The sequence below is a fragment of the Mesoplodon bidens genome (genome assembly GCF_964165515.1).
Source record: "Mesoplodon bidens genome assembly, chromosome: 15".
NCBI lineage: Eukaryota > Metazoa > Chordata > Mammalia > Artiodactyla > Ziphiidae > Mesoplodon > Mesoplodon bidens.
Genome location: NC_138171.1, coordinates 35,846,282 through 35,868,831, shown reverse-complemented (window position 1 = coordinate 35,868,831; position 22,550 = coordinate 35,846,282). Strand labels below are relative to the sequence as shown.

The window sequence follows — 22,550 nt, the reverse complement described above, 5'->3', positions numbered from 1 at the left end:
GTATCCTCCTAACCTGCTCTGGACACGGACCTTTCTCTGTTCCTTCGGGACCTCACGGCCTCAGGGCCTTTGCACCAACTATCTCCACCCCATCTTCACACGGAGGCTCTTTCTCACCATTCATGACTCAGCATCAACGTCATCTCTTCAAAGAATCTCTCTCCCATGTCCTCTAAAGTAGCCCGGATTTATACTCAGTCATTACCCTATTTTAATTTCCTGAACTCATTAGGAGGGAATATTTTTTTCTTGTTTTTATATTTACGTGAATAGAAACTCCATCAGAGAGAGGATTTGGTCTTATTCACCATCATATTCCCCCCCGGGTACAAAGTAGGCCCTTAATAAATATTTGTTGAGACGCTTGAGTGGATGAACAAACACAAAGAGGCCTACGTGGAGCCCCTGGGGGAGTGGGTGGGGGCACAGGGAGGGATTGGGGACACATGCCAGTCCTCTAGTGCATTCCAAATCGGCTTCAGTGTGCCCAGATTCTGTTACACTCATGTTTTCATAACCACACCCTCCCTTCCCCCACCTGCACAATTTTGTCATAAAAATGTCATCGGGGTGTAATGAGATAATGTGCTGACTTCATAGCGCTCAGCAAAGAGAGGCGCCACCAAGGATTATGGTCCCGCTGATCCCCAAATCTAATTCTGCAGAATTGCAGAAACGCCTTCTCCCTGTGGTGGCCCCAGCCCAGCCTTCACACTGAGCAGGACGGGCAGCAGGAGGGTGCTGGTGCAGGTGCCCCAACCACTCGGCAGCAAACCAGCTCTGTGTCCCCTCATGAGTCACTTGGTATTTATACCTCTTCTCTGGGAGTCGTAGCCAACGTATCAAGAGCATATCACCAGCAAGACACTGGCCGACACACGCTGTCGCCCCAGCACTGAATTTCCCCAATAACTTCATACAACGCATCATTTTTACAAATGAAACAAGTGAGACCTTGATCCCCACCCCTTCTCTTCCTACCCTCAGCTCCATCCCACACTTGGTGTGTGGACCCAGCCTGCACGTCCCAGCTCCATCCATGCGCCTCACTCCCACAAATAGCCACCCCTCACCCTCCTCTTAAGGCTTGGGGTGCACCCACCACAGGCACCGTCCCCCAGATTCAAGGAAGAGGCCAGGGCAGGCCTGGAAGCCACTCAGGGCTGTTTAGCCAGGTATCCAGAGAATGGTCTAGAAGCGGGGCATAGGATCCAGATGGACACATCCCCCTGGCCTCATGAACTCTTTGCCCCATGAGGATGGGCACGGCTGAAGGAGGGCCAGAGTGGCCTCCTTAAAGGGTCCCCTCTGCCTGGGTAGAAGGGCCCTAGGACCCAGGCACTCTGTTCTGCGGGGTAGGGGAGGGGGTGCAGGTAGGCCCCCATCATGCCTGAGTCCGGCTCCATCTCCTACGGCTCCGCAGATGGTAGAGCGTGGCCAGCCTGCTCCTCCGAGAAAACCCGGAGCTCTGAGCCAGCAGGACACTCCCCAGGCACACATGTGATGGGTAGAGGGCTTCTCACGCAGCTCCTGCTCCTTTCTGCCTCCTCCCTCCTGCTTTGGGCTCTCGCTGCCCAAGGTGCTCCCATCAGAGGAGAAAGCAGTCCCTCAGCCAGTTGTCTTGGCAGGAGGAGTGAGGAGATAATTCTACTTAACTGAAGGCTCCTGGACTAGATGCTGCAGAATTGAAGGGAAGGACCAGCTAAGCCCCAACTCCTCAGCTGAGTGCATTGGGCCTGTGGTCCCCCCACCCCTGCTTCATGTGCCCCCCCATCTGTCATCACCCAGCCCCATGCAGGGGTCTGGAGCCCCTGAGCCCCTTCCATCGTGGCCACCAGCTGTTCTGTTTCTTTGCTGCGAGGCCCTGCCTCAGCTCAGATGTCACCTCGTCCCAGGAGCCTTCCCAAGCCCCCTGTCAGGATGAAGTGCCTGGCTTACCTTGGACCCCAGCCACCATTCAAACCATCCTTCCTCGCTCTTGGAGAGTCATGTCTTTGAAGAGAGACAGATAGTCATGGGCTCTCTTTCGGCCAGGGCCTGGCATGCAGCCGGCCTCCAGGTAAACATGAATGAATGAATGAATGAGTGAACAAACAAGACATTCCAGGCCTCCTGGGAAGGGATATCCGGGGACAGGGGTTTTCCGAGCACCCCAAATCATGTTACCTATTTCTAGGCAAAGCTAAGCGCACCTCTAGGAAAGGGAGGAGGCCATTGCCTGGACTCCAAGGAGGGGACGCCCATGGACAGCCGTGTCCAGGTGACTGGGCAGGCCCACCAGCATCCAGTTATTAAGTTCGACTCCAGATCGAGCTCACGGTGAGTGAATGGAGTCGGGGGAGAGGGATGGACTAGGATCCGGGCCCAGACTCAGCACCCAAATTGGGGAGAAGGGGGGAGGAGGCCAGCAAACAGCCAGGGATGAAGACAGGGCTCCTGACTGGACCACAGGCTCCAGACACACAGGTCAGAGAGCATCCCCTCCCCTCCCCAGGCGGTGCCCAATCACATGCCACCCAGAGCCCCTCGGATCTCACTTCCTGGCCCCACCCACCGACCAGCCCTTCCCACCAGCAGGCTCACTGCCCGAGACAACAGCCAGGTTAAACCCGACATTCCAGCCCTTCTCTACCGGGGCTCAGACCGCTCTCCTGACAACTAGGCTGGGGCCCCATGTCCTCCCTTTTGGTCACACCGTCACAGCCACACGAGGGAATTGGGATGGAGCCCCGCTTCCAAACACGGCCAGAAGAAGACAGGACGTTTAGGGTTCTACAAGCTTCCTTGTCATGTTTATTCTTTTCTGGTCGGACTGCCCACAATTCTACACAGGACCTGGTGAAGCCTGGTCCAGGAGTCTTCAGTTAAAGAAGAATTCCCCTGAGGTGTGTCACACCTCTGGTGAAGGGATCCAGCTGAGGGAAACCCAGCCAGTGGGGGAGTGGGGGACAGGAAGCAGAAAGGAGGGGGATGTGGGCAAAACTTTACCAAGTTCGTGATAACCTTCTCCAGGCAGACACAAAACACCCAGAGGATCCCAAGGTGAACGGCAGACACCCCCTGCCCTCGAGGGACAGACTCCAGCAAGAGGAGAGCTGGCCAGGCAGGCAATTAACTAAAACAAGTCCAGCTGTGCTCTAGGAGCGGCCAAATAAGATTCTGGGGGAATATAACCGAAGGACTTATCACTTCTGCCTGGGAGGGTGCAGCTGGACCTCCAAGGCAAAGAAGGAATTCACTGGCCAACGGAAAATAACAGTTAACAAACAACTGTCATTAGCACGTCCCAAAACACATCACGCACACAGCACGAACTAGCACTTTCTCTCCTGGAATCCTAACAACCGCCCTACAAGACAGGCATTGTCTCCGTTTTAGAAATAAGGCTCAGAGAGGGCAAGTAACTTGCTCAAAGTCACACAGCTGGTCTTTTTGATTCTGCAGCCCACCTTACTGTATACCCCCCAACCCCCATAACAGGCTATAAGGATGGCAAGGAGGCGTGAGATGCATAGAACAAAGTAAACAAAATGCCACAGGTAGAAAGAGAGTGCAGGTGAATTATTCCCAGGACCAAAAGGAAAACTCCTCCAAGAGTCAGAAATGAAGAAGGAAATAAGGGAGGAGAAAAGCAGTGGGGGGAGCCTGGGTGTCTTTAGTGTGCGATGGTGAGAACAGCCTCTTCCTCTTCCAGTGAAATGTGGACAAATATCTGTTCAAACATTATCACATTATCTTAGATGACACATTTGGGGGACATTGTGCACAAGCTAAACTATATCAGCCCCAATCAAAACATTCACGGGGATCTTGACGAATTTGCACCAGCTCTCGTGAGAATGAGTCGCCCTCCCTCTTTCTCTTTCTTGTGTCGTCATGACCAGAAATCTAGATACTGATGTGACGTGATAAGGTGTTAGCAAAGGCTACTGCAGCAATTGGATTGTAATATATAAATGTATCAACTTGTACAACTCAAATTTACACAATGTTGTGTGTCAGTTATGTCTCAATTTTTTAAAAAAAGAAAAAAGGTAAGAAATCTAGGATCTGTTCATGTCCTAGAGATCAAAGGGATGGTAAGATGGAGGATGAAATGGAGAATTGGGAGAGGCAATCTGCCACTGATCACGCCACAGTCATGCGCCATCTTGTTTTCTGTGCAAAATTCTGTGTGAACTCAAATAAAAGCATCCAAAATGTTTCCAGAAATGAAGGGAACAACGGATTGAAATATGGCAAGACACAGCTGAGTAGCCAGGATTATAAACAAGAGAATACAGCACAAGGTGGCTATGGGGGTTCAGCTGGGGTTTGTCACCCTAACCTCAGAATGAGAAATGCAAGCTCAGAGCACACCCAGGCCCAAACTACCTGCTGGGAGCTGCCTTGGGGTGGTTTTCCTGGGATCTGCTTCTTTATTTATTTTTTTAAATTTTATTGAAGTATAGTTGATTTACAATGTTGTGTTAATTTCTGCTGTATAGCAAAATGAATCAGTTATACATATATATATATGTACTCTTTTTCATATTCTTCTCCATTATGGTTTGTCACAGGATATTGAATATAGTTCCCTGTGCTATACAGTAGGACCTTGTTGTTTATCCATCCTATACATAATAGTTTGCCTCTGCTAATCCCAAACTCCCATTCCTGCCCTCCCCTACTCCCCTTCCCCGTTGGCAACCACGAGTCTGTTCTCTCTATCTGTGAGTCTGTTTTTGTTCTTAGCTGAGTCATGGCCCGGCCTCAGGTTGCATTCCCAGAGCACTTCTTACAAGCCAGGGTCTGTGCAGGACTTTCCCCACTGAACTTCAAACCATCCTCCAACAACCTCTTAAGGAGCACTCTATCACTCCCATTTTAGAGGCAGGGAAACCCAGGCTGAGAGGACAAATCCGGGCCAATGAAACATCAGGGGAATCAGCTGAAGGTTCTGGAAAAGACAATCCTCTCTGATAGGAAAAAATGATGCCAAATCCCCTTTCCTCCTTTTTTGGGACACTGTTATATGAGACGTGATGCCTGGAGCTGCTGCCGCCCTTCTATAATCTTGGGGAACCATGTGGCAGACACACAGGGGCTAGCAGAGAGGAAGATAAAGGAGGCCGAGATCTTGAGCGTATCATCGGCCCAAACGGAAGCAGCTCTTCCAGATCGTTGTGAGATTAATAGGCTCCTGTTATCGAAGCCTCTTTTAGCAATGTCATCTATTGTTTTCAGCCCAAGGTATTGTGAGACACGGGAAAACATGCATAAGACACAGTCTCTGCCTCAAAGGGCTCCCAGGGACCTCCCAAGCTCCTCCCACCCTGAGGCTCTGCTCTGGGTAATCAGCCCAGCACACAGACTTTTGCAGCATGCAGACTCTTAAGAAAACTGTAAAAATATGCTTTAAAAAATGAGGCTGGGCTTCCCTGGTGGCGCAGCGGTTGAGAGTCCGCCTGCCGATGCAGGGGACACGGGTTCGTGCCCCGGTCCGGGAAGATCCCACATGCCGCGGAACGGCTGGGCCCGTGAGCCATGGCCGCTGAGCCTGCGCATCGGGAGCCTGTGCTCCGCAACGGGAGAGGCCACAACAGTGAGAGGCCCGCCTACCGCAAAAAAAAAAAAAAAAAAAAAAAAAAAAAAATGAGGCTAAGAAACAATAATCTCCCTGAGACAGGGCCATACAGTCTGGAGCTTTGTCTTTATTTTTTGGCCACACCACGTGGCATGTGGGATCTTAGTTCCCAGACCAGGGATCGAACCCATGCTCCCTGCCCCTGCATTGGAAGTGTGGAGTCTTAACCCCTGGACCACCAGGGCAGTCCCTGGAGCTCTTTCTTACCTCGGAAAACTCCCCTCACAGGATGCCCCAGCTCAGGAAAGCTCTCCCCGGGGGTCTGGGCCCCACTCAGTCTCCACACAGCACCAGGGACAGACATAACTGTGCACTTGTTACTGTGGTGCTCTGACTAGTGTTCCCCTCCCCAGGCCCACAGTCATCTCTCCAAGTCAGGAACTGGTCTGTGTTCTCACCCACACTCTTCTGGGAGCCTCGGGGCCTGTATACAGGAGGAGGTCTACAAATGTTCATTTGGGGTTAAAGGGAGCTGGGCCTTGAAACCTCAGGAGCATCCCAATGGGGCCTGCTTGATGGGCCAGCATCAAACCCAACCCAGTCCCTGTGACTCTCCTTGTGACCTTGAGCAAGTCATTTTGCCTCTCTGAGCCTCCATGTCCTCATCGCAAGTTTGCAGACCAGTTTAGAAGACAAGAACTTTGCTCCATAAAGATCTGTAGTCACAGCTCACCATCACGCACTGGCTGTGCACGATTTCAAAGTGTTCTGACAACTTTATCTCATTTCACCCTCCCGACATAGAACCATCAATTCGGTAAGGCTTTTTCAAGGCTTCTTGAGCCCCTGAACGCTAGGCACTGGGGATACAGAAGGGAGTAAGACAGCCCCCACCCTCCCCCAGCCCCCAGGCTAGAGGGCCAGGCAGACGATGACCAGGCTGACCACAGGATGAACACTGTGGGTCAGAGAGTGACAAATACTAAGAATAAGATTAAGCAGGATAGGCCTTCCCTGGTGGTGCGGTGGTTGAGAATCCGCCTGCCAATGCAGGGGACACGGGTTTGAGCCCTGGTCCGGGAAGATCCCCCATGCCGTGGAGCCTGTGCTCTAGAGCCCGCATGCCACAACTACTGAGCCCGTGTGTCACAACTGCTGAGCCCACATGCCACGACTACTAGGCCCGTGCGCCTGGAGCCCGGGCTCTGCCACGAGAGAAGCTCCCGCAATGAGAGGCCCGTGCACCGCAACGAGGAGTGGCCCCCACTCGCCGCAACTAGGGGAAGCCCATGTGCAGCAACAAAGAGTCAACGCAGCTAAAAATAAATAAAATAAATAAATTTTAAAAAAAGATTAAGTGGGATAAAGGCTGGAGAATTATGGGGACTGAGGTAAGACAGACGCTGGAGCAGAGAACTGAATCACGTAAGGATATCTAGCTTTTCCAGTTTCTCGGGGTGAAAGCAGTCGAGGCAAAAGGACAAGCAAATGTGAAGCTCCGAAAAGGGATGAAGCCTCCAGGCCAGCAAGGTCTGTGTGACCGGAGCCCAAGAAGCGAGGCAGCCCATGAAAGACCATGGGGTCAGGAAGAGAACAGGGTCCATGTCACATGAGACCTTGGTTGGCCGCAGAGAGAGGTGTGGACTTTTAGGTGAGATGGAAGCTTCTGGAAGATTTGGAGTAGGGTCGTGCCATGATCTGCCAGAAGGAACTGGAGGGGGATAGGAGGGACGTGGGGACACAAGTGAGGTGGCTGCTACAAAAACAATGCATCGTATGTGAAACCAGCAGAACTGGGACCTGAAAGCAGGATTCACGCGATACCCCAGGTCACCAGGGAGCACCACCCACCACCCTCCTGCCCAGCCAGCAGCCGGAGACCACAAAGGGGGTACACCGCAGTTCTAACTCAGATATGTGTTACTGGTGAGGAAGAAAAGTGGGGTAACCCCTCCTTCCTTAACAAATAATAACAGAAGTAGAAATGACAATTACATCAGAAATACAGAATTCCTTGAAAGAATGGGAATTAAGTTTTCCTTAACAAAGTTCCTGCTGGCTAAGTTTTGAAGGCAGAGGGAAGGCTCGTGACAAATGCACGTCTGCCCTGATTGAACATTCTGTTCTCAGCTCCTGATGCCAAGGAGAGGGAGAGGCCTCCCTGAAAGGCCTGTAAACACCCACCCCAAAGACAAGACCCTGATGCTTCTGAAACATTATTCCTGTAATTTCTTAGTCATAAAGCAAAGGGAAGTTGTGAAAATTAATGATCATTTAACATTTTTTCAGTTGAGGTCAGTAATTCAGTACTCAGCTCGTTTGGCTTTTCTTAAAGGTGCCTTATTGTATTTAGAAAATATAAAAACCTCAAGCTGTAATTTTGACATTAAGAAAGCCAGCCCACTGTTCCCTTCCTTCCAAGGTTTTTCAGTAAAGGGAATCCCGACAGTTCATTCTCTAAACCCAAATACAATACAATGGCACGTGTGTGTGTGCGCACATGCTTACGTGCTCTTTTTTGCTTCCATCTTGGGAGCTGACCGTGGGGTGCACCCAACACATGGGACTGTGGCTAAAGTCGAGGCATAAACTCTCCGTGTGCCTCAACTCCAAAGACAATATGAGTTTGCTGAAGTCAAATCCCATGTCTTGTAAAGAGCCACTTCCAAGCTTGGCTCCCCACTTGCAAAAAGCGAGACTGGTGGGGTTGGAACTGTGAGACAGGCATAGCCTTGCTTCTCAGTGGCCTGAATTCTGGGACCAACCAGCAGCTTCGCTGTTTGAAGGGCAGGGCAGCCACTCCAACACTGAGCAGGATCCACACTGTCAGGTCCACTTAGAGACCAGACTCCAAAGACCCTTCTCAGAAGATGCTCCCAGGATCAGGAGGTGGTGACCTGGTCATCTGACCCTCCCTGATGATGAGAAAGGCAGGAGGTTCTTGGAATTCGGCTCCTGGGAAATGAGGGAGGGAGGGAAAGGGGCAGTGTCTCTGAGCCCTCTGCTGAAAAGGAAAGGGGGTCAGCATCTTTTCTTCATTATGGATCCACTGGCCATCCCTCTAGCACAGCATTTAAAAGCAGTCCTTTAGGGACTTCCCTGATGGCACAGTGATTAACAATCCGCCTGCCAATGCATGGGACACGGGTTCGATCCCTGGTCTAGGAACGTTCCCACATGCCGTGGAGCAACTAACTCTGTGCGCCACCACTACTGAGCCTGCGTGCCTAGAGCCCGTGCTCCGCAACAAGAGAAGTCATTGCAATGAGAGGCCTGCACACTGCAAGGAAAAGTAGCCCCCACTTGCCACAACTAGAGAGAGCCCGCACGTAGCAACAAAGACCCAACACTGCCAAAAATAAAATATAAATAAATAAATAATTTTAAAATAAAATAAAATAAAAGCAGTCCTTTGCCTTCAATTTTTTAATGGACATATCCATTTACTTAGCCATTCTTCCTGCAGGATGAGTATATAAAAACACTTGTGTACCATGCGGACCCCAAGTTAAGAACCTCTACTACTAAAAAATGATGAAAATAGAAAATCACTATTTGGCCAACACCATAATAATAATTATGGCAAGCAAGAATCACCAATGGATGCTAAAATTACTGGGTGAAAGTAGGATGAGGAACAGGACGTTTGTCTAGACTCAGATATCTCCCCACAAGATACTTATAAATGAAAAAGGGAGAAATAATTACACAACAGTGGAGAAACCTGGCAGACACCACCTTAATCAAGTGATCAAAGTTAACATCACCAGTATTGATTGATGTACCTCTTAATATGATGCCCTGAGAAAGGTACAACATGCCTTTTACAGTCTCCTTGCCAAAAATGCATAACCTCCATCAAATAACTGGCCAGTACATTCACAAGTGTTAAGGTCGTGAAAGACAAAGTAAGACTAAGAAATGGCCCCAGATTAGAGGAGACTAAGGAGATATGACAACTTAAATGAAAAATGGGGAAAAAAAAAACCCAGAAAAAGGATATTAGTGGGACAGTTGGTAAAATTTGAATAAGGTCTTAGTTTATAGTATTGCATTGTTGTTAATTTCTTGGCTTGGATAATTGTACTATGGTTATAGAAGATATTAATCTCTTTTTTAAGATTTTTTTTGATGTGGACCATTTTTAAAGTCTTTATTGAATTTGTTACAATATTGCTACTGTTTTATGTCCTGGTGTTTTGGCCACAAGGCATGTGGGATCTTAGCTCCCCAACCGGGGATCGAACCCGCACCCCCTGCATTGGAAGGCAAAGTCCTAACCACTGGACTGCCAGGGAAGTCCCAGAAGATATTAATCTTAGGGGTATGCTATAGACTCAATATTTGTGTCACCCCACTAAATTCATATGTTAAAACTTAATCCCCAGTGTAATGATATTTGGAGATGGGGACTTTGGGAGGTGATTAGGTCATGAGGGTGGAGCCCTCATGAACGGGATTAGTGCCCTTATAAAAGAGACCCCAGGGAACTCCCTCATCTCCTCTGCCATGTGAAGATACATTGAGAAGAGGGCTGTCTGTGAACCAAGAAATGAGCTCTCTCCAGACAATGAATCTGCCAGCACCTTGATCTTGGACTTCTCAGCCTCCAGAACTGTGAGAAATAAATGTCTGTTGTTTAAGCCACCCAGTCTACGGTGGTTTGATATAGCAGCCCAAACGGACTAAGACAGGGAAGCTGGGTGAAAGGAAAAGTTATGCAGAAACTCTGTTTACTATTTTTTGCAACACTTATGTAAATCTAAAATTGTTCCCCCAAAAAAAGTTTGAAAAAAAAAAAACAAAAAAACACTTGTAGGGACTTCCTTGGTGGTCCAGTGGTTAAGACTCCGCACTCCCAATGCAGGGGGTCCAGGTTCAATCCCTGGTCAGGGAACTAGATCCCAAATGCATGCTGCAACTGAGGAGCCCACAAGCTGCAACTAAGGAGCCTGTCTGCCGCAACTAAGAACCAGTGCAACCAAATAAATAAATAAATATTTTTTTAAAAAACACTTGTAAAAGTATTAAAATATATATAATGATGCAATTGAAGCATGGTCTGGAATGGCTAAACTAGGAAACCACTTAAATATCCATCAATTGAGGACATGGGAAATAAATGATGATGCTTTTCTACAGTGGAATACTACACAGCTGTTAAAAATGAGGTGGCTCTATGGGAATATATTTCAAAATATTTTTCTGGGGGAAAAGCAAGTTGTAGAACAAAATAACATCATTTAGTATTTGTTTAAGAAAATACATTTATAATCAGGGACATAGAGAAGAGACTGGTGGTTGCCAAGGGTGGTGGGGAGGGGATTGGGAGCTTGGGATTAGCAGATACAAACTGGTATATATAGAATGGATAAACAACAAGGTCCTACTGTATAGCACAGGGAACTATATTCAATATCCTGTGATAAACCATAATGGAAAAGAATATGAAAAGAATGTATATATGTGTATAACTGAGTCACTTTGCTGTACAGTAGTAATTAACACAACATTGTAATTCAACTATACTTCAATAAAACATAAATTAAAAAAAGAAAATATATTTACATATATACATATAAGTGGAGAAAAAAGTCTGGAATGACATATTAATAATAGGATTATGGAGGTGGCATTGGGAGAGGAAAGAATGCTCATTTTTTACCTATTCAGTTATTACCAAATGTTTGAACTTTTTCTGCAGTGAGTATGTATCACTATCTTCATAATAAAAACAAACAATAATAATTCTGGCCCAGGACCAGACTCTCTGCCACATTTGTGGGTCCCACTAATTCATGCTGCAGGCTGATTCTGGTGTCAGCTCCATGGTGAGCCCTATAGGGGACAGCACTGTGTGGGCACAGGCCCTGACTCATGGGCTCATACTCCATCTCTGGTGATGAAAACATATCCAACTCATGATGACCCTCTGATGGTTAATTTTATGTGTCAACTTGGTTGAACGACAGTATCCAGATATTTGGTCAAATGCAGATGGATGTTGCCATGAAAGTATTTCTTTTTTTTTTTTTTTTTTGCGGTATGCGGGCCTCTCACTGTTGTCGCCTCTCCCGCCGCGGAGCACAGGCTCCGGACGCGCAGGCCCAGCAGCCATGGCTCACGGGCCCAGCCGCTCCGCGGCACGTGGGATCCTCCCAGACCGGGGCACGAACCCATGTCCCCTGAATCGGCAGGCGGACTCCCAACCACTGCGCCACCAGGGAAGCCCTGAAAGTATTTCTTTAGATGAGATTAACATCAAGGCGGTAAACTTTGAGTAAAGAGATGACCCTCCATAATGTGGTGGGCCTCATCCAATCAGGTGAAGGCTTTCAGAAAAAGACTGACTTCCCCTGAGGAAGAGTATATTCTGTCATCTGATTGCCTTCTGATTCCTTCTGAAACATCAGTTCTTCTCTGGGTCTCCGGCCCATTAGCCTATCCTGCAGCTTTTGGATGCGCCAACCTCTACCACCACATGAGCCAATTCCTTAAAAATCTCTCCATCTCCTATATATCTATCCAACACACACACACACACACACACACACACACTTATTCTATTGGTTCTGTTTCTCTGGAGAACCTTGCCTAATAACAGACCTCATGCAGTAAGTCCTTTCAGTGGAGGGCACAAAGTGCTCTCTTAACACAGAAGGGAAAGGGATTTGGAGATTGAGGAGGGTGGTCCCAGGCAGAGATGAGGAAGGGTCTTTGAGGCAGAAACGCGGGGCTGGAGAGGTGTGGGGGTGAGGGCGTAAGGGAAGCCAGTCCCTGGAGCTGGAGCAGGGCCTGGAAGGGGAGAGGACAATGAGGCACTGCAAGGTGGGGTCGCAGAGACCCAGAAAGTCTGGTCATTCATTCAGAGCTCTCCCTGTGAACACCGAGGAGCTGCTGAGGGCTGGGAGAGGAAGGCACTGGCGAGAGGAGCAAGACTGTGAACGGGGCGGGGCGTGAGGTGGGCGGGGCTATGAGGGGGCAGGGCTTGAGGGGGCGGGCCTATGAGGGGGCGGGTCTTGAGAGGCGGGGCTTGTGGGGTCGTGTGTGAGGGGGCCTCACCTGGCCCTTCTGCTCATCAAATACCCACTGGATTGTGAGGACTCTTCTGTGTGGGAAGCATGTCCCTTTCATCTTTGCGCACGCACACCCCCCATGCCCCGTACACAGAAGGTGCTCCATAAATGCGTGTCCGACTCTGTTTCCGAGAGTCAACCCCCCTATCCCAGCAGCTGTGCGAGGTTTGGATTCATCCAAGGGAACAGAAAGGCAAGGCAGAGCTGGTCAGCCCCGCGGCCTTTACCTCACGAGGTTGGCGCAGGGCCCGGGCCACCGGCAGCTCTGGTACACGCGCTGGACCACTGTCTCTGAGCCGTTCTGCACCTGGCAGGACACCGTCCGTGTCACCGTGTGATGGCACCAGTGCCTGTGGGGAGAACAACAGTCAGGTCAGTCCTGCCTGTTCCTGAGATGCCGACTGTGGATCAGAAGGCCGTGTGGGCCAAGGAGGGGCCCCTCCACAAGCCTGAGGGACAGTGCTCCTGGGTAAGGGGCCCACTGAGACCCTGCGTACCAGTCTAAGGGGAAGGGAGAGTACCCACACCCCCTAGCCATCAAGCCCCAGCATCATTTCAGTCTTCAAACACTCCGTGCGAAATCAGTGATAAAGGCTGTCCCCCTGCCAGGAAATCCCACCCTGGAGGGGAAGACGGTCGGCGAGATGAAGAGAACACACGGGAACGCTGGGTCATAGGAACAGCCACAGGATGAGCACAGGCAACTATGGGAACCCAGCAGGGCCCCCAACCCAGGTCCTAAGAAAGGCCAATCAGCTGAGAACTGAAAGGTCAGAGTCAGCAGACCCAAAGTGTGGGGGCAATGAGGGGGGACAGTTCACAGAGGAGAGAGCAGGGTGAGCAAGGGCACGTTGGCGAGACGGACTGCAGCTGCCCTGGGACCAGCGTTCCACTAGGCGTGGCCTGAAGGCTGGAGGAAGGGGAGTAGCCAGGAGAAAGGAAGAGGCGGGGAACCTGCCAGAGGTGGGTCTTATGAACTGGTGGGGAGCCACTGAAGGACTGGGGGGGTGGGGCGCGGTGGGGAATGACTCAGATGGGTCTGATTTTAGAAAAGCCCCTCTGGTGCAGTGTGTAAGAGCTGAGGAGGCCTGAGCTGGGGCCTGCAGCAGGGAAGAGGGGACATGTGCAAACAATATGGTGATTGGATCAAGATGGCAGACACCTCCCCCTCCCATCTCCAGATCCTAGATATTGAAAATCTAAAAATAAGTCCCCACTGTGACATCAGCAAGATGGTGGGAGAGGAGGTCCCTTACTCAATACCCTTCAGTAACAATAATTTGGCAGCCATTCTCGAACAAAAATGCCTTTGTGGGAGCTTTGGGATTTTTGCAAACTATCTGATAAGGATTGATATCCAAAATATATAAGGAACTCATAAAACTCAATAGCAAAAAAAATAGTAATAATAATCCAATAAAAATGGCCAAAAAGTCTGAATAGACATTTTTCCAAAGAATACATATAGATGGCTGACAGGTATATGAAAAGGTGCTCAACATCACTAATCATCAGGGAAGTGCAAATCAAAATAAGATATCACCTCACACTTGTCAGGATGGTTATTATCAAAAAGACATGAGACAACAAGAATTGTTGAAGGTGTGGAGAAAAGGGGACCCTGGTACAGTATTGGTAGGAATGTAAATTGGTGCAGTCATTATGGTAGGTTCCTCAAAGAATTAAAAATAGAACTACCATATGATCCAGGAATCTCAATTCTGGGTATCTATCCAAAGGAAACAAAATCAGTATCCCAAAGAGATATCTGCACCTCCACGTTCATTGCAGCACTATTCACAACAGCCAAGATGGAAACAACCTAAGTGTCCATATACAGATAAATGGATAAAGAAAATGTAATGTATACGTACAATGGAATACAATTATTCAACCATAAAAAAGAAGGTAATCCTACCATTTGTGACAACATGGGTGAACCTAGAGGACATTGTGCTCAGTGAGTAAGTCAGACAAAGAAAGAGAAATCTGTATGGTCTCACTTATAAGTGGAGTCTGAAAATGTCAAACTCACAGAACCAGAGAGTAGAATAGTGGTTGCCAGGCGAGGAGGAATGGGAGAGATGGGGAGATGTTGGTCAAAGGATACAAACTTCCAGTTATAAGATGAATAAGTTCTGGGGATCTAATGTACAGATTAGATCTGTATGTAGTGATTATAGTTCATAATACCATATTGTATACTTGAAATTTGCTAAGAGAATAGATCTTAAGTGTTCCTACCACACACATAGAAAAGGTAGCTATGTGAGATGACAGAAGTGTTAATAATCCATGGTAATCATTTCACGATGTATATGCAATTAAATCATCATGTTTTAAACCAAAAAACTCAAGTTGTACAACTTGAATAAACACTTTTTAAATTTGTCAGTCGGAGCTCAATAAAGCAGAAAATACAAATAAAGTAAAAATAAGTCCCTAACAGCACTGGAAAACAAAAAGCAGTGGGCCAGATATTTTGAGGAATCCTTGAGAGACTGAAAAGCACATGGGAATAAACTGAAGGAGGAAGCACAGTCCAAAACACACAGGGAAGATGGGGGCTCAAGGTGGGTGCAACATAGGAGCAGCAGAGGTGACTGTCAAAGGACCATGGTAGAAGGAGCCAGACAGGTAGGACCAGGATCCCTATCCCTGCTGGTGTCAAGAATCAGGCATTGAACTCACTTGTTTTGTGGCAGGTGTGGTCAGGATGGGTGCCTCAAAGGTTGATGACCCTCAGAAGAAACAGGGACCCTCTCAAGGTCAGACAACTGAATTCTTGCACATTCTTTATCCTATACCACCAACCCTCCAAGAGGCAAGCAGCAGTGAACAGAGAAAGAGACAAGCTGATGGAAAAACCCAAATGCCAAGAATTTCAAATTATTTAAGAAAAAAGGCCAATACCCTGAAAGAAAGGCACTGGCTCAACAGATAATAAATCACACTTCAAGAAAAAACAATTAATGAAGCAAATAATGGAGACAGTTTTTTCAAGCACAATTAAAGTCCTTAAAGAGAGAGGATTTTTCACTCATAAGAAATACTATGAAATCAAAAAATTAGATATGTTAGAAATGAAATGTATGACTGTGAAAATAAAAAGGCTCGACAGATGGGCTGAAAACACAGAACAGACAAAGCTAAGGAATCAGCTGATGAGCTGGAAATCTGAGCCATGAACTTTCCAAGGATATACTGCAAAGGGACATAGAGATGGAAAATGTGTGAGAAAAGGTGAGGTACCTGGAGGACAGACCAAATTCCAGGATACATCTATTAGTAGCCCTGGAAGGGGAGATCAGAGAGAGCACAGGGAAGTATAGACTTAAAACGATAATAAAGAATATTTCCCAGAGCTGAAGAAAGACCTGAATTCTTTTGTGTGTGTGTGAATAATGTTTATTTTTTAATTGAGATATAGTTGATTTACAATGTTTCAGGTATATAGCAAAGTGATTCAGTTATATATACATATTCTTTTTCAGATTCTTTTCCATTATAGGTTATTACAAGATACTGAGTATAGTTCCCTGTGCTATACAGTAGGTTCTTGTTGTTTATCTATTTTATATATTGTAATGTGTATCTATTAATCCCAGATTCCTAATTTATCCCTCCCCCCACCTTTCCCCTTTGGCAACCGTATGTTTGTTTTCTATGTCTGTCAGTCTATTTCTGTTTTGTAAATAAGTTCATTTGTATCATGTTTTTAGATTCCACACATAAGTGATAACCTATGATATTTGTAAAAGACATGAATTCTTAATTCAGAAGGGCCCACTGAGTGCTAAGCAAGATGAACAAAGACAAACATATTGCGGTGAAATTTCAGAACACTCAGAATGAAGAGAAAATACTAAACACTGAAGAAAGAAAAGAAAAAACAAATCACCTACAATAAACTGAAATTAGATTTCTTATGAGCAATATCAGAATCAAGAATATAGTGACACAACTGCTTCAAAGTTTTGAGGGGAAATATTTAGAACCCAGAATTCTATACCTGAACAAACTCTTCTTCAAAGGTGAAGGCAAAATAAAGACATTTTCAGATGCACAAGAACTCAGAAAGTTTACCAGTCACCTTTTCTGAAAGAATTACTAGAGGATGTATTCCAACAAACTAATGGACATAGGAGAGCATAGGAGGAATATATTAAATATGAGGAGCAGTTACAAACAAAGAAACAATAATAAGATTTAAAAACAGCCTAGATCTAAAATCCAAGGTGATCTAAATATGGACAATGGCAAAGAGGGGACAGAAGGAACTAATATTTGCTGAGATTTTTGTCTTGTTTAAGGAAAGGATATAGAAACTGTGCAACTTTAGGTGCAGTAGATAAATATACAATTAAATTTTTTAATTTAAAAAAATTTTTTAATTTTAAGATAAATACTAGAGAGTGTAGGAAGAGGACATAAAACTGACAAACCATGAAAGAAAGAAGTAAAACAAAGATTTGATTAACCCAACAGAATGCTAGAAAAGCAAGAAAGTAGCAAAGAAAACACAATAATTAGAAGACAATGAAATTAGAAAGGAGAAGAAAGGATTTAACAAAGATGGAAGCAGAAATTAATGAAATAGGGCTTCCCTGGTGGTGCAGTGGTTAAGAATCCACCCCCAATGCAGGGGACATGGGTTTGCTCCCTGGTCGGGGAAGATCCCACATGCTGTGGAGCAACTAAGCCCGTGCACCACAACTACTAAGCCTGTGCTCTAGAGCCCTCAAGCCACAACTACTGAGCCCACGTGCTGCAACTACTGAAGCCCACGCACCTAGAGCCCATGCTCCGCAACAAGAGAAGCCACCACAATGAGAAGTCCACGCACCGCAACCAAGAGTAGCCCCCCCCGCCACAACTAGAGAAAGCCCGCGTGCAGCAACGAAGACCCAATGCAGCCAAAAATAAATAGAAATTTGTTAAAAAGAAATTAATGAAATAGATTACTTCCAAAAGTGAATCAACAAAGTCAAACACAGGTCTAAAAAAAATCAAATAGACAAAACCTAGACAATTTTTAATGAGTAACAAACAAAAGACATAAGAAGACATTAAGAACAAGAAAAAAATCCCCATAGAGATTAGAAATTGTAAATAAATATTATGTCTGATCTTACATCAACATTTTTCAAAATCTTGACAACTGGACAATTTTCTAGGAGAATATATTGGCACAGTCAAAAATACCATGAAAGAACATGAAAAAGTAATCAAAAGTTGATCCCTCTCCCCAAAGGCATCAGGAGACCTGGTTCTGCCACCAGTCTGCTGTGTGACTTGAGCAAAGTGATGTTCCCTCTCTGAGCCTCAGTTAAATAAAAAAATTCTATCTCTCAAGGTTATTGTGAGGACTAAATGAGCAGATCCATGTGGCACTACCTACCCCAAGGTGTCATGATTGATTAGCTGGCTACTGAAACCCCACAACGTTCATACAAGTGTAAGGACTGTCCTTCCTATTTTGCAGATGGGAAAAGAAGTACTGAGAGATGAAACGTCACTGCCCATGGCTCAAATCAGAGGCAGAGCTGGGAAGGGAATCCAGCCTTCCTGCCCAGGCGGCCAGTAGGGTCCCACCTGTACAATTAAAACCACTGCCTCTGCTAGTTACTCAGGGAAACTGGGCCTGGACCCCTCCTCCATCTCTACCAGGGAGTATCAGTACCACCTTGGGCATTCAGCATGAGTCTCCTCGGGATGAACTGCTGTCCAATCCAAGGACAATGCTCCACCCTGAGATCTGCCGCTGGCGATCTGGAACAGACAGAGTCCAGCCACCTCTGGGTCAGAGCTTTCTATAGGGAAATGAGCTATGAACTGGAAAACATTTTCAAATGCCTTGATTCATCATCTCCAGACATTTGATCTTTTAACGGGCTGTAAATGGCTTCTCAAAATTAAAACCTGGCCAAAAACAATGAAGAAGGCAGGCAAGAGACAAGGAAAGAGGGCTCCGGGCCTTTTCAGATGGAATTCTAAACCCCATTCATCTCCAGGCATCCGCAGTTCCCGGGAATCTTGGTGTCAGGCACTCTGCTCCCATATGGGGTCCCCCTTAGGATCCCCATCTCCTGAGTATCATATCTATGTCTCCTGTTTTGTGGGTGGCATCACACCACCACCGCCACCCCTGACCATGGTGGGTGCACAGTGATGGGTCAACAAGGCTGTAAGGGCTACAGGATGACTCCACCCAGAGACAGGCTTGGCAGGAGAAGTACATCCCTTCTGTGACCCTACTGGAAGGACTGGCCCAGGGGCAGAGATTTTGGGAGTGGCACGGCTGGTCTTCAAACTGCCTAAGAAGTAAGGGTGGCCTCAGCAGCCTTCATCAGGATGGGGCAGGACTGGCTTTCTTTGGGGGCATCATCTCAGCGACCTCCCTTCATCATCTCCCCCCCCACCCTCCTCAGCTGAGCTCTCGTGGAGGGTCCAGGATGGGAAACTCACTCCCAGCCTTGGGGACGGAGCTGCTCCCCTCCAGGTCCGTCTTATGAGGACAGGCCCGCTCCCTGATGGGGAAGAGAAGCTGACTTGGCCCTGCGCCACCAGGCCTGGGGGCTGCTCCTACAGCAGCTTTTGCCACGCTACGTGTCTGGCTCTGTGGCTTGGCCAAGCCGTGAAATCCTTAATTTAGAGTCCTTTGGGAAAACAAGTGCTAAGTGCTTTCAGGAAATCATGTCATGATGGAATGGAGGGGTCTTCAGGACACCGCCAGCCCATGCCCTCCTCTGAACATAACTAACCAACCCATCTATTTCACCCGGGGGATGCAACCACACCAGCCCTTCTCCCCTTAACCCTGGGGCCCCCTCCTGCACCGGCCCATGAGCCCCAGTTCTATCTGAGCTTTGCTTTGGGACCTGATCTCCCCTTCCCCTCCACCCCCAGGACCCTGAGCCTGAACCAAGCCCGAGGGCTTTGACAGTGATCTCCCTCCCCACGAGGACCACCCAGTCTGCCCCCATGTCACTGTCCCATGCTCTGCTCCACCCCAGTGTGGCATCACCTCAGTGCTTCCTCTTGAACCCCAACATATGTGCTCCACTTGCCTGGACACACATCCTCATAGCCCATGGAACACCTCAGGACACACTATTTCAATCCATCCACTACGGAGACCATCGCTATCCAACCCCTTCTCGCTCCATCTTGGTGACCAGCACCAGTAAGTTCCCGGTCCCCTGACCCAGAACCGCCCGGGGCAAGTCGCCACAGAAGCCACATTTTCCCTCCCTTACTCTCCACAGCTGATCAGCCCCCACGTCAGGCAAGTCCTGCCTGCATCCCAGCCCTGGTCCCTTAGTCCTGATTCCCACAGCCAGGCCCCTGCTGGTCGGCCAGCATCCGTCCTGTTTCCCTGCAGTCTCCTCGAGGTGCCACCAGAGGGCGCGCCCTAAACCACAAATCTGGCCGGGTCACCCGGCCTCTGGAAACCCTTTCCTAGCTCCCCATCCTCCACGGTTCCCACCCACCTCCTTGTTGTCACCTCCCACCACGCTCCATCTTGCCATTTACGCTGTTACTTTGTCCTCCCTGGCATGCCATCCCACCTTCTTTCACTCAGCCAACTCTTACCCTACCTGTCTCCATTCAGGCTCTGTCCCCTCCTAGAAGCCCACCCTGACCCCCTGCTCCACAGGGCCCCCTGCATGCCTCTATCTTAACCCTCATCACACCTGAAGACCACAAGCTCCGGAGGACAGCAGGCTCAGGGCAGGCCCCATAAAGGTGTGCTCATCTGACCCCAAGCCCTGCATCCCAGAGGGACCTTTTCCCATCCACATTCACTCACTCTCTTACCAAAAACTGCTTCTTGGGCTTAGCACCGTGGGGTTTGCTCATGTGGCTGCAGCCACCCACCTCAAGGTTGGGGGTGTCCTGTGTCAGGCCCCTCTCCACCTGGCCCTCACTGTTCTATTACCTGACCACACCTGCCTGACCCCTACAGAGGCCAATTCCAGTGGGGTTGCCTGCCAGCTTGGCTCAAGAAACTCTGTGAGAAATGAGGTTTGCAACCTAAAGGCCATGGCCAAGTGGATAGGCAATTCAGATGATGCTGAGGCCACACCCATGACAAAGAGCCCACAGGGCCTGGACTGGCTCCCTGAGAGATGCAGGCAGAGGAGCCAGCTCCCAGCCCCTTCCAGGGATAGGAAGAACAACTCTGGAGCAAACAGAATCAGCCTGCCAGGATCCTTACCATACAGAGACCCTCTTCTGTGGGCAGAGTCAGGCCCAGTACCCCAAGACCCGTTTTATGGTTGGCAAAGCAGTTTCACATACTGTTATAGGCTGAATTGTGTCCCCCTCACACACAAATTCATACACTGAAGCCCTAACCCCAATTACCTCAAAATCTGACTGTATTTGGAGATAGGGTCTTTACAGAGAGAATTAAAGTGAGGGCCTTAGGGTGGGTTCTAATCCAATAGGACTGGTGTCATAAGAAGAGGAAGTTTGGGGGCTTCCCTGGTGGCGCAGTGGTTGAGAGTCCACCTGCCGATGCAGGGAACACGGGTTTGTGCCCCAGTCCGGGAAGATCCCACATGCCACGGAGCAGCTGGGCCCATGAGCCATGGCCGCTGAGCCTGCGCGTCCGGAGCCTGTGCTCCGCAACAGGAGAGGCCACAACAGTGAGAGAGGCCCGTGTACTGCAAAAAAAAAAAAAAAAAAAAAAACAAAGAGGAAGTTTGGATTCGAATGTGAGCACAGGGAGAAGGTGGCCATCTGAGAGGCCTCAAGAGAAAGCACCCTTGTCAGCACCTTGATCTTGGACTTCCAGCCTCCAGAACTTTAAGGAAATTAACTTCTGTTGTTTCAGCTGTCCCCTGTGTGGTACTTTGTTATGGCTGCCCTAGTCAACTCACACACATACGTGACCTTGTTTAATCTTCTCAACAAGTCTCAGGTAGGAATTCTACAAAGAAGGAACCCCAGACTGCAGGGGAGACTCGAGGTCACACAGTGATAAGTGATCAGTTTAGGTTCTTTTCTTTTTTTTTGGAATTGAAGTATAACTGACCTACAACACTATGTTAGTTCCAGGTGTACAACACAGTGGTTCAATATTTCTATACATCACAAAATGATCACCACGATAAGTCTAGTTACCGTCCGTCACCATACAAAGTTTTTACAATATCATTGACTATATTCCCCATACTGTACATTTTATCCCTGAGATTCGTTTATCTTGTAGCTGGAAGTTTATACCTTTTATCTTAGGTCTTGAAGATCAGCCTTCTGATTCCAAACCCCAGGCTGTATCCACCTTGCCAGTGAGAACAGCAGAGAGTTAGACAGCAAATACAGCATCCCCTGGCAGGCCCTTACGAGCCGTTTCCCTCAGGGGACCACCCCACATGCAAAACAGCAAGCAGAGGGGATGGCCCCACCTCATGTGTGAAACCACTGGGACAACTGTTGAGGGCAGTTCAGGCCACAGCAGGGCTCACAGGGTGGGCTCCAAGGCCCCTGCCCTGTCCCCTGCCCCCTCTTCCCTGCGGTTACCTAAATCAGACCTCCATTCAGCCTCACACAATCCTGGGTGGTCAGAACTGCTGTTATGCCAGTTTTCCAGGTAAGGAAACCGAGGCACATCCAAGGCCACCCAACAAGTCAACAGACAACCCAGATTCAAGCCCAGCCCTTAGACCCCTGACTACCCTGCCGAATTGACTTAGAGCTCACCCTAAGTGCGTGGGTCTCGGCATACGGTGGTCTGTCCACCTGGGGACGTGCTGCCAGGAGAGGGCTGTGCCACAGACCATGATGAAGGCAGCGGGGCTGCTGAGAGAAACCGCGGAAGACCAGGAGCTGGCAGATGCAGGGCCTGGGTCTTGGGAGGGGGTCAGGATCCAAGCTAGAGCTCCCCAGCCCAGAGCAAA

General features: G+C 48.2%; 1 protein-coding gene across 1 annotated transcript in view; it reads right to left on the bottom strand.

Annotated features, from left to right (window-relative positions):
- COL26A1 (collagen type XXVI alpha 1 chain) overlaps positions 1-22,550 on the bottom strand; it is a gene marked incomplete at its 5' end in the record, with an annotated part of 177,846 nt that overhangs the window by 119,847 nt on the left and 35,449 nt on the right. Inside the window, one exon of the mRNA XM_081257567.1 lies at positions 12,870-12,992. Coding sequence (XP_081113693.1) covers positions 12,870-12,992 — 123 coding nt within the window. The remainder of the gene's footprint in view (positions 1-12,869; positions 12,993-22,550) is intronic.